This window comes from Temnothorax curvispinosus, unplaced genomic scaffold (genome assembly GCF_003070985.1).
Source record: "Temnothorax curvispinosus isolate PA1 unplaced genomic scaffold, ASM307098v1 QBEX01012004.1, whole genome shotgun sequence".
NCBI classification, from domain to species: domain Eukaryota; kingdom Metazoa; phylum Arthropoda; class Insecta; order Hymenoptera; family Formicidae; genus Temnothorax; species Temnothorax curvispinosus.
In genome coordinates, this window is record NW_020221784.1 from 1 (window position 1) to 12,740 (window position 12,740).

Sequence of the window (12,740 nt, forward strand, 5' to 3'; positions counted from 1 at the left end):
CACTTCGTTAAAGGTTTCGCATGCATAAAATGTCAGCTGAAATGCCAAAGCGGTCGGTCACAAGCTCTGTTTCAGGTCGCGGTGATTAGCCGCGGCTTTAGCTTCAGCAGGGTTCTCTATAGAGCAATCAACGTAGCTTTGACGATGTGAATACAATTTATAATATATATATTACAATATAATATATGTGGTTTGTTATAATTTGAAATTGGCTATTGTTGTGTGGAAAATGCTCAAGTTACGATATCTCAATTTTCGTAATATTATTTTGTATAATATCGTATAATATATTAAATTTATATAAAATCACTCGTTACTATATTATCAATGTATAATCGTGTTTGCATATAATTTTATGCTTTTCTTAGATAATTTGAAGATAAATTTATGTAAAAAAAAAAACTTTCTCGTTACATCAGCAAACAGAATTATATAGGTTGACGACGAGTTTAAGCATTTCCCGATTGTCATCCTGGTACAAATGTTTCAACTCTTTCGAACTCGTGTCTTACGTTACTATGAAAAGTTAAAGGTATTGCTGTATTACGATTGCAGGTGACGTCGCACCCGGTGCAGCGAAACTTCGCTCGTCTCAAGATTACGGAGGCATACTCGATAATACCAGGTGCGCCTGATCTGCACGTGAAGCAAGGCTCGAGCCTCCGTTTGGAATGCCAACTTATGGCGGCCACGGAAAGGCCCCTTTACGTCTTCTGGTATCGTCAGGGTCGTATGATAAATTACGACGAGGAGCCCGGCGTTGATGTCAAGCTGACGTCGAGCGGCTCGATTCTGACGGTGAATAAAACGAAGCTTACGCACGACGGCAACTACACGTGCGTACCTAGCAACGCCAAAGCGGCGTCTGTCATGGTCCACGTGATCGAAGGTGAGAAACACAAAGCCATATTCTCATTAGTTTCAGCTGAATTTAACTTTGGATTTGATGTTAATTGAGGGAAATTTCTTGAACGCGTAATCCAACAAAATGGATCGTGAAATTTTATCAATAAGAACGTTCATAAAAAATGGAACATTAAATAAAATAGTGTTATACAGAATTATTTATCGAATGATCCACCTTGATTTCGCGAGGAAATTTTGCGCGGACCTAAATACAAAAGTAGATGATCTGCTGTTATATTTAACGTACAATGCAAATGTTACGTGGTTCAAGCAATATCATATGTCGATCCTTGATGTGTGCACGTCAAGGAGGGAATCTTTGACGTTACCCGGTAATTAAATTTTATTAATTTTCCTCTGGATTTACTATTGTACGGCAATGCTGATTCGTGGATTACAGCGATGCGATCGCTAAAGATCCGAGGTTTCTACAGTACGAGCAGCTTGCGGATTGTGTCAGTAGGCTGAATTCACGGTAATTGACTCGCTCTGGTTACGTTGTGAAAGAAGAGATCAGTCGCCGATCGGCCGGGAGTAACTTCCACGAAACTTGAATATTCATTAGAGTAAGTGCCGACCAATTAAACGGCTCGTAAGGAGCTCGTTACGATCGGATTTCGCAGTTCTCGTAGACGCATTCACACAGCTCGCCTACGATAACAGAAAGACGCTTGAAAATTGTACGACCGTCCCTCTAACGACGAAACTTTTTACGAAGCCCTCCGAGTTTGTTCCGCGAAGACGAAGTTCGAACGCAATTTTTTGAAAGTACGGTGTATAACTTCGGGCCGGCTTTACTTACACTTTAACGCGCTTAGTAACTACGTAACAACGCGATAGTGTCCGTGGGGCATTATCAAACTTATCTATTATTTTCTCCTTACACAAGGCGATACCCTCCTCCCTCACACGATTTTAGTTTAATCTTTTTTCCATGCTCGTGCCGCGACATGCCTTCGACATCGCCAGTCGTCGAAAGTTTCTCTTAGGCATTAGTGTACATTGTATTAAATCTCTTTGCGTTAAACTTTACGGTCTTGTTTACCCAAGCGCGCTGTACTTATAAAAAAAATAAGAGAAACAATATTATAGGTTGGAAAAAATACAGCAACTAGTTTGAAAAGTTCTATCCCAGACAATCTTAAAGCGTTACTATTACATTTAGATTAATTATTTGCGAATTTTAGAATATATATAAATGCACACTCGAATATTATTTTTATAAATAACGGAGTAAAAGTTCAAGTACATACTAAAAGATACTGTGAGATATTGTAGATTTTATAAAATATTTTTAAAACATGTTGCGCTGATTTATCACGTCTAGCAATTTGTTAAGAACTATAGCATGTGTGGAGCGAAAAATGGACACTATCTATTGAAGTCTTTCAGAATTAAATTTTAGTATTCGAAAGAGTAGTTTATTTTGAGGCGGCGTGAAAAGAGAGAACTGCCTTGGAAAACTCGAGAAGTTCGACAGATATTCATCCACTGTTTGCCTTCGTTGATGCCGAAGCACGTGACAACCAGGGAGCGTCACGCACGTGACCAGATTGCCGAGAGGTATTTTCTACAAGAAGAAATGTGAAATGATCCACGTTTCATCTTATATCTCAACTAGGAACGTCGGTCGACCTGAGATAATTTAAAATGCTGTTTCTGCTCTCGGGGAAAGGTTTTACCGCTTCGTATGAGAAGAATACCTTCTACGCTTTTCTTTAGACGTGCATTTTTGCTCGTAGTTTACACATGTATGTTTATAAAATATTTTCTATTATTAATAAATAAATAACAAAGACAGAACAACGATAATTGCATTCTTTGTTCGTTATTAATCTGATTTATTCCGGTTTTATTTCAATTACTTCTACGTTACTTCTACAATTTACATGTATAAAAGGGGATCTGTTAGCTCATATTTTTTTTTATTAAAGTCAAGTTACTACGGTTGAAAGAACAACAATTTGCATAAGAAGTATTCAAATTTCTCGTGGGTTATGCGCTTCTAAGGAATAATAACATATTAAATCGCGTATAGCAAATATTACTTCAGAAACGAAAATAAATAGTTAATAAGATTATATTAACCCGCGAACTTTTCAGCGCATTCCTTAATAAATCATCTCTAAAAAGGATGAACATTTTGCCTGCGACCATAATTGATACAAGCAGACGCAAATGTGTCGTAGCTCTATTTCAAAAGCGTCTTGCCATCCTAGATCCCTCGGCATCCATGAGCGAGTAATCTAAAATTAAGCAGCCCACTTTACCCGCTTCCCTTTTCCGCCATATGAAACGCAACTTTCTAATCTCATTTCAGAGGAGGAGAAGCCGGCGGCGATGCACGGGGGCGACAGAAGGAACCTCAGCCCGGCAATTTTGGCGAGCAACTTTCTCGTGTCCCTTCTGGCGGCCGTCAGCTGGAGGATACCGAGTTTCACGAGCCTTTACCCTACGTGAATTATCGCAGCCCCGGCGGCGTCCTTCGGTCCGTGTGTCCCCCGCGGCTTGACGGCGGGTCCGGCGAGGAAACGAGGTCCCGAAGTCGTTGTCCTGCCGCCCGGTGACGGCACGAGCCCCGCTCATTTCCGATCCGGGAAGAAACTCCGGTGCCGGGGATGATTGTGCGCGTGTTACAATCCGCGAACTCGACGATACCTCGGTTTATCTTACGTGTGTCTCTTTTGCGTATATTAGATAGACGCTATTCGGGGTTGACAGCCGCGGTACGCGCGTGCACGATGTGTGCTCGTCCGACGCGGTGTCCTGTAGCTCAAGGACAGTGAGAGTCGCCGGCGAGTCCGTTTGTCTCGGTACGGTGCACACCTGTGAAGCCATTCTTCGATCCTTCGCACCTTATCTTCCATTTTCTCGCCCGTTCTCGCGCGCGAGTGCCGTGTAAATGTGCTTGCCGGGACGACTGTACTCCGTTTTGGAATTGAGCTAGCGATTTACCGTAGGATACGTTTTAATCTTAAATTCTCGCGCGTAATCTATGCGTTTCGTTGCACGCGATGTTACAATCCAAGTTCTCCTGTCCACGATAAAGATGAGAAATAAGATTTCAGCATGTAAATACAAACGCAATTTCTTTTTTCTTTTGTTGTAAACAACGATATTTCAAAGAAAGTTTTGAGAATTGTGAAAGATCAATAATTTTGTCCGATACATTGTCCAGAAATAATAATAAATTTAAATCTCGCTGTGTGGACTCTGGACACAATATGAAATATGTCACGATAAACGTGATGAATTTATCTCTACTTGAATATATTTCTATTTTAGAAATATATTGTCTTTTTATTATTGTTTAAGCTGTGCAATACAATTTCATTGCGACAAAATTACCAATTACTTCGGACGGTAACCGCGTGAATCGCAACGAGACCAGAGGATTATGGAACTATGGTACTAAGGTACGTAATAAGATATGCATTGGTGAAAATGTCTGCGTAAGCGGAAAGGCTACCCTGGATTTGTTTGGACAGGAAACTCGGTTTCTCGCAGGAAATTTGTTTCCCGATGGGGACCTTTCCGCTCGATATGCGGCCTCGTTGATATCTCTCGGTGTGCGTGATCGGTGAATCGTTTTCTTCGTACGTGCATTCTACATATATACATATATACACGTATATATTACGTGCAGACAAATGTACACGGCGAGAGCTCGATTTATCGTTCTTCCAATTAATCGTGGTATTCATATTTTCGAATCCCCAAAGTGATTTGTATCGCTTATCGTTTGCCGCATATCATTGATTGCATATGTCTCTGTTTGGTTCCAAACATCCCTTTCGATAGCGTTTGATCGAGCTCTCACCGTATATACGATACGTTATTGCATAACGTAGGGGTTGCTGCGAAAATTCTATTTGTCGTGACCAGCATGGCAGGAGAAAGGCCATTAATAATGATGAGTCGTATACTCCTCGATCAAATCACTTAGTCTGCTACCATAAAGCCTCTTTTATTTTCTAAATCAAATTCAACGGAAAACAAATCTATTTGAAACAGACAAATATACACGGATTAAATAATAAAAGTAAAAAGTTGTTGATTTAAAGGTAAACAAAATATTGTACCGATCGGTATTGTTTGCCGTACGATAAAAATATATTTTAGACGTGCAAGGGCTGTGTAAATTCCGCCCTAAGGTGATCTTGTTATCTTTTGTCAGTGGCAGAGAGTTTAAGTAAATCTCCTTTCGAGCCGTGGTGTATGTTTCTTCGAAATCGCGACAAGATAAGGCAAGCAGATTTCTCGCGACAACTTGATTACGCGAACCCGAGGTGGATGAGCGACGTTCTTTCCGCGCGGTGTAGAAGCCTTACCTCAATTCCCGTCGACTCTCCGCAGTGCCGTTGTCACTGAGCTGCGGAAAAAAAGTTCTTTCTCCTCGCGATTCTCCGGGTGGATATACACTGAAGTATTCTCACTGTGTTTGTTCGCGCAGTGTACACCTATGTTTAAATAAATGATAAATGCAAATTCAGCTGAACGAATGTCCGCGTGTAAACGTAAAAGAGAAATGAGGAGGCGGCAAACGCGAGAGGGCGAGCGTTTGCTCTCTGTTCTCGTTCGTCCGTTCTTCTTTTTTCCGTTCTTCTTCTAGTGTATACTCACTTCCATACGTATACTCAAGATTGATGAAAGTCCTCGAACGGCGCGCGTCACGCGAGTGATGCGAGCGATCTGATCTTTTGAGACACAAACCTCCTTCTTATTTTAACGAAATCGGGACTTGTACATTATTCTACCGATGATAGGAACCTTTCCCATCGAGCGAAGCTCTGTTTCTCGTTTCATTAAAATAGCGAAGATAACGAATAAAACGAAAACCCAGAAGACAAGATGTTTAGAAAATGCTTAAAAGACATCTTCTTTACATCCCCTTTAAACATTTTTTCCTTCGGACATCGAGCATTTAGCGCTAAATTTTGGAGTATAAAATAATGAAGGTAAAGAAAGAGGTGACGAGAAGGAGTGTAAGTACTTTGGAAAGATTCTCGCATTTCCGCGGCCATCGGTGTTTTGCGAATGTCTCGCGAAAGCTGATTTCGCGACTTTTCTGCGATGGGAAATGCGGAATGAGCGGTCACAGTCTTTAGCCATACATCGAGTTTTATGCACGGCACGCATGACACGTGGCGATGCGGCCGTAGACTCGCGCTCATCAACGTTATTTATCTGAATACGTGGAATCAATGTAAATACTAAACATTCTAACTACGCATTCAATAAAACATTAACCGTGACTATACGAATGTAATGAATTTATTCCCCAGATCTTGAAAAATGTCCTCGTTCATTATTTTGAATAGTTCAAAATTATTTCGATAGGAATAAGTAATAATATGATGTGTAAAAGCTTTATAAAAAAATAATACAATTAAGATATAATTTCTTATCATAAATTAGTTATTTCCAATAATTCTTTAAAGTCATTATGATACTAAAAATTTAACAATATTTGAGATAACCCTTCCTTTTGAGAAGTTTATCTTTAAGTATGTACACGTATATGTATGTAAAGCTTTTAAATTTTTGTAAATATTATATATAATATTTATTTTTTATATACATATGTATTTTATAATTTAATAAATATTTATTTCAGACAAAACTAACAAAGACCTACTTTCATAGTGCAAAAACAACAGTAATTTAGCGCATAATTCGTATTAGCATTTTTTGACTTCTTGACGACAGTTTTACGATGCAGGTAAGAGAAAAACGCAGGTTCACCGCATGCGAAGATGTTTTTTGCAGACCACTTAGCATTCTTCTTTACAGAAAATAGAATCTCAATGACGGATTATTATTTCTCGCGTCGTAACTCACATGCAACTTGTTACAATCTATTGCGATTTATTTTGCGTGAACACGTATGTTCGCGTGTTTATTCTCTTTAATCATTCGTAATAACGACATCTATGCAAATGCTACGAGCCTCTGTCGCGTCTAAGTTAAACTTTTAATTACAAATTATTACAAATTCCAATATTTTTAGCAGTTTTTATTTTATTTGCTAATTCTCTATATATTTTAATCCATGTAAATGTTACTGCAAGTGATTGGGTGATAAAAAATTATTGTCATAACTATTATAATCATCATTATAACTGTTTTAATAGGAGTTAAAGTAGGTTTGCATGCTTTTAAACAGTAAATGCACTTTAGTGAGTTTAAACTAGAGCCTCATTTAATGAAACGTAGAACTTCTTAAGTGAACATTATATAAACGATAGTAAAATGTGTAATACAATTATTTCTAATATTTAAAAGAGAAATGAATTGAATTAGCATTCTATGTAATTTCACTGTATTTCCGTGCATTTTTCAAATTATTTTGTACGTTATTTATACAAACATATATAACTGTTTTACTATATTTTTACGAAGATATATGGTCTTGAGATTGAATAAGCGCGTGAACAATATGAAGCGTCAGCTGTATCAATTTGCAGTAATCACATTGAAAGCGAAAACGGACAATGACGGATGCAACGTGGGACGGAATAATCGCAGTAAATCTTTTGTCGCAGCGATAAACCGCACATCTACTGGGAACACCTGGGAGCTTCGATACAACAAATGTGAATCCTGTCTCGATCTCGATTCCGATTTACACCCGTCGTAAAAAGAAATCGACGTTTAATCGCGCATTGAATTCAACAAAAATACTAGAGAGTGATGTTAAACAGCATTTGACCCACACATGAGTTCTTGGTAAAAGGTGACAAGAACGACCTGATAAAGATCGTCAATAAAATTCCACTTTCGTTAAATACGAAAACGTACATGGCCTGCGGCGTCCCTTTAAACGTAATCGAAATCAATTAGATAACAGATAATAATGGAATTTCACGTCACTGGAAAGAAACAACGAATATACGGAAAGTCTCTCAGATTTTATAAATGTCGGCTATATATGAAACGTCCCAAGTCTCGGCTGGCAATTAACGTAATAGAAACTTAAATTAAAAGAGCGCGTTTAATAAGTTCGGCGTATAATACATGAGGGCTTAAATTTTCTTCTAATATCAAGTAAGAGTGATTCTTCTATTTCTTCATCATTTTCTCTGATCTTGCTGTATATACCTTAAAGTTTATTAGAACGCATTATGATTTGTGGGTTTAAGAGATGCTAAATAATTAAATTAAAGAGTTTAGCTAGAAATTATTTAATAGCTGCAGTTTTTAAATTAGATAATTTTGTGAAGCAGATTATTTTGCACAATACTTTTTTGCTAAAAAATCTGGCTAATGTAGATAGATATGCGAGAGCATTTAGAAAAAGTGCTCATCATACACACGACTGTATCACGCACATGTAAGTACTTATATTTAAATTTTAGATACTAATATCGCTACAGAGCGCAATATTCGTGCTTTGTCGCGACGTCTCTCTCGTTTTTATATTTCGCCTGATATTTCGGCCTGATTCTTCGCGCCCCCTCGGCTCGTCTTCCTTTTATTTTCCATCCCCGCCGGGCAAAAGTTACGCGATAAAAGCTCGAAACTCTTTCGCAGCGGCTGCTAAATTGAAACACCGTCGAAATAAAACGACCCTCCCTTATTCCTACCGTGATCGTCGAGTAGCAGGTACCTTTATGTACGCCCGCACAGGTGCACTCAGATTGGTAATAAAGATTCCGACTCCTTTCGAGGCTGCGTTGCGTATGTGTGTACTCGCGTGTTTCAACGAAAAAAACGACCGTTGAAAAGAGCTGCCTCTGCTTGAAGGAGTAAGAGTGAAAGATTGCCAGAATGCCGCGCGGAAAGAAACGAGAAAAAAAAATGCGCGAGCTCATTACACGAACGGAATTATTCAGCCGTTCTGTTGCGAATATATGACTAGCTGCCGAGTTTAACGCAACGGACGGAAATGTCGATATTCTAGCTAGTATTACGATGATGCTCCCAAGTGAAATTTTAAATGCAAATTTATATCAGCAATCTTTTCAAATCGCGTTTCGTCGTGATTGAAAATTATGGCAGCGTATATGCGAAGTAAACAGTAGCGATCGAGTATAATGTAATTCGCATATACACCATAGGTTTGTGTTATACAACTTATGTCGTCATTATATTATAACAATATGCCTTTATTCCTTTTTTGTGTTGACAGCATAATTTAAACATATTCCTACGTAGTTGATATCAAGTTCTACATTCTTTTCATGCTTTAATATTAAAAAAATAATTATTACTTTAAAACAATTTTGTTATTTATTGATATTACATGTGATTAACACTACATCGATATTTTAGTTTAATTACTTACTTGTGCGTATCCAAAGATTGTACATAAAGCTAGGCGGAAGCTCCGAATCATCTTACATGTGTGCCGACCTTTTTGGAAAATTGGTAATAATAAACTTTATTGGCAGAATCAATCTTGCAGGATCAATATATCGTAAGTACGTTTATTCGCATTCTTCCCTTTCATTTCTTTACCAAGCACGAAAGCATGAATTCTTCGTATTGAAGGAACGAATAGAATGATAGAAGAGAAAAAGTAAGGGATCAAGCGGGACAGCGTTTAAGTCAAACTGAGGTTAAAAGAACGATATCGGTAAACATAGCAAAATGGGATTATCGATCTTAGTGATATATCTCAATGAGTACCATGTTCCATTTATATTCTAGCCAACTATTTTCTGACATGATCATGTCAGACAAAATGTAAAATATTCATCATTCAATTAATTATATTACTAACAAGTAATATATTTCTTGAAAGTTTTTCCCCCAAAAACAAGATTTTTTTCAAAAAATAAAAAAAATACGCATCTTATTACTATTTAATTCTATAAACGGCGATAAGATAGTAATATTGTCAAGAATTGTCAATTGTAAAAGAAAATTGTAAAAACTCTCGATTGTGTAATTGGCCGGTTTGCTTATTGTTTAAGTTTTACTTGGTTATATTCTTCTAATTTTTGTAGTATAAGATGCTACGATATGCCTTATTACGATAAATTGCTCGGATAAGATGATCATAGGACGTATGGCATGCATATACACACATACAGAGATCTTTATAGTTCATTTCTTAAAAATGCGCTTTCAGAAAATAACAGTTATTTATAATTGAATTTGTCTTTAAATATGCTTTAACTTGGTTATAAGAACAATTCAAGATTATCAAAAAGTTGGTGAGGGGAAGGTACTCCAAAAAACATAATATTTTCGAAAAATCTGAGTACACTGTTATAAAATGTTTTTAAAAGCTTTGTTTATAAAACATTTTTGAATATTTTTCATTGTTTCGATGTTATACACTTAGAAACATCGAGTTTTTTGAAAGGGATATTTCACTCCCAATGTAAGAGCACTTATAAAAAATACTTGTCTCTTATTTTTTGATCTATACCACGTATATTTTCAAAACTAATAAAAATCATGATAAGGGGGACCTAACTTGTAACCCTCTTTAAGAAATATTCCTATGCAATAATTTTCTCTTTGAAGTCTGGATATAAAGAGCGATTAATGGATTCATTTCAGTCTGGAAGTTATTTGATTAAATAATTTTTAATCCTACAAATTAGTGATTGGTATCAGATAAACATCTCGACTCGATTTTCTTGTCGACATTATTATCTTCTATTTTGTCACTCGCGTCTGTACAACAAGTCGCTATAAATATGGTGTAAAATTCTTTATTTCAGAAGCGCGCGACTGTAATATGAAGAAATTCCAATAATGACTCGGCAGAAGATCTTATGCATGATATCGCTTGAAAATAGAGCGTCGCGGCGTCGCACGTCTTTATGCATGTTCAAGTTTCAAAATGCAAGCAGCAAAGAGAGAAAGAGAATCGGCGAGAAAAGCAAATTGACCTCCTCCAAAAATAATTGGCCGAGGTGTTAATTTGACATCGACCACTGCTATTAACAATTGTAGAAATATTTTTTAATTCAGAGAATCTGTTCACGATTTCACAATTATCGATGTACCAAAACAACAGAATTGCTCGATCAGTTACAAGCATTATTAGCACCATTTTTACATCAGATATTGAAAACAAATTCTTTCCAGGACAACAATGACGATGGTGATATTTTTTAAACGTAAATTTGCTAATTTACGAGGGGGGGGGCTTTTTATCGTAATATTTCCATTTATAGAGAAGAAATAAGGATTCCGCTTTATAATTAAAATTAAAATTAAATTAAATTTAAGAACGACTATACAATCCAAATCCAAGTGTATTATTTATACACGCATGAACGTCTAAAAATGACACATTTGATTGAAGCTCTTTTTACATGTTTTCTGCGTGTTAAATTATATCATTTAACGTTTAATCGTATTAAATTAAAAGTTGATACATTTAATCGCGTTAAATGACGTGTTTAAAAACGGCAAGATATATGTAAAAAGAGCTTCAGTGAAAATAACACACTTGGATTTGCACTGTAGTTGAGTAATGCCAGTCCAGTTATCTCAATAATAACTTATTATTGAGATAACTGAGATCCAATAATCTTACATGATTTAAATAAATGGTTGGCCTATCGATCTAAATCTGTGACATCATAAACCTGATGCGAGATGGTATCTCTTGGTATAATAATAATAATTAATAAATGCATTGAAACGTGCCATTTTAATTGCAATTTTCAGACGCATCTAAAAGCAATTACCGTTTACGATGCGACAATCCAGTGCACGAGTTTATTAATCATAATTATCGGTCACCGCACTGTTAATAAGAAAATACAGATATCTTAAAAATTTATCTATTATTGCTTTATTACTACTTAATCTTTTTATACTTACACTTATTACTACTTGTATCTACTTTTTATATATTTTTACTTCTATTACTTTTTTACAAATATAATAATGTAAGTGAAATATAAATTCCCGAAATGGATTACCATTCAGGTCATATACTCTTGTACTTATAATCTTCAACTCTTTAATCAAATTTTTACAAAACCGGCTATATGGAATAATTTTTTTTTTTTTAAATATATTCCAAGCTTATCAAGAAGAGATAAGCAAGAAAAGAGTGTAACATTTAAAACACATTTTTGTTTTTTTGTTGTGTCCACTTTTCCAGATTGTGAAGATAACATTCGTGATATTTTAAAGAATACTTAGCAATATCAAAACTAGCTATCATATTTTTATTATTAGTATTTTATATTCTATATTACTTCTATTTCCGCGGAATAGAACGCACTCTTACCTCGTTTTATGCTGTGGTATGCAAGCATGGTTGAATAATCTTTTCAATGACACGTCTCTCCACTTCCGATCGGATTTCGTCTGACTGCAGTAGAGCGAGATTGTTGTACGCGTGACGCTCATCGCGACCTATATTTCATTCTTGAATAAGGATGACATTTGCGGCCTCTGATCCACGGCAGGACTTAGTACGTAGGAAGCGGTAAGCGCTTTATAGCGACAACTAAATCTTGCACGTACAAACGGGTCGAGCGGTATGAGAGATGACGCCGGGTTGAAGCAGTGTTTTGGCTCACTGGCGCCGGGCTTTACCAAACTTTCTTCGTAGCTCGGGACGGAAATACAGGGAGTGAAGTTCCCTGCTCCTTAGGAGTTACTCGTTCCGGTCATGTACACATAATACATCTGTTAATGAGTTAATTATAGAGATTTTTGCTCGCCTATCAATTTCTATTAACGATATTAATCTGAGGGAAATCTTTGATTTCTATATAAAATTAATTTTCAAGGATATTATAGTTTAGAATAACTATAGTAATAATTAAAATAAATCTTTAGTTCGAGAGAAAGTATATTGTAATTTCTCTCTCTCTCTCTCTCTCTCTCTCTCTCTCTCTCTCTCTCTCTCT

General features: G+C 36.5%; 1 protein-coding gene across 1 annotated transcript; it reads left to right on the plus strand.

Moving 5' to 3' along the window:
* Positions 1–532: 532 nt before the first annotated feature.
* LOC112462165 lies at positions 533–6,170 on the plus strand (the record flags this gene model as incomplete). Its single annotated transcript, XM_025027797.1, has 2 exons — positions 533–889; positions 3,227–6,170. Coding segments are annotated over 2 exons (497 nt in total), but the record flags the coding sequence as incomplete, so codon positions are not given.
* Between the last annotated feature and the right edge of the window lie 6,570 nt (positions 6,171–12,740).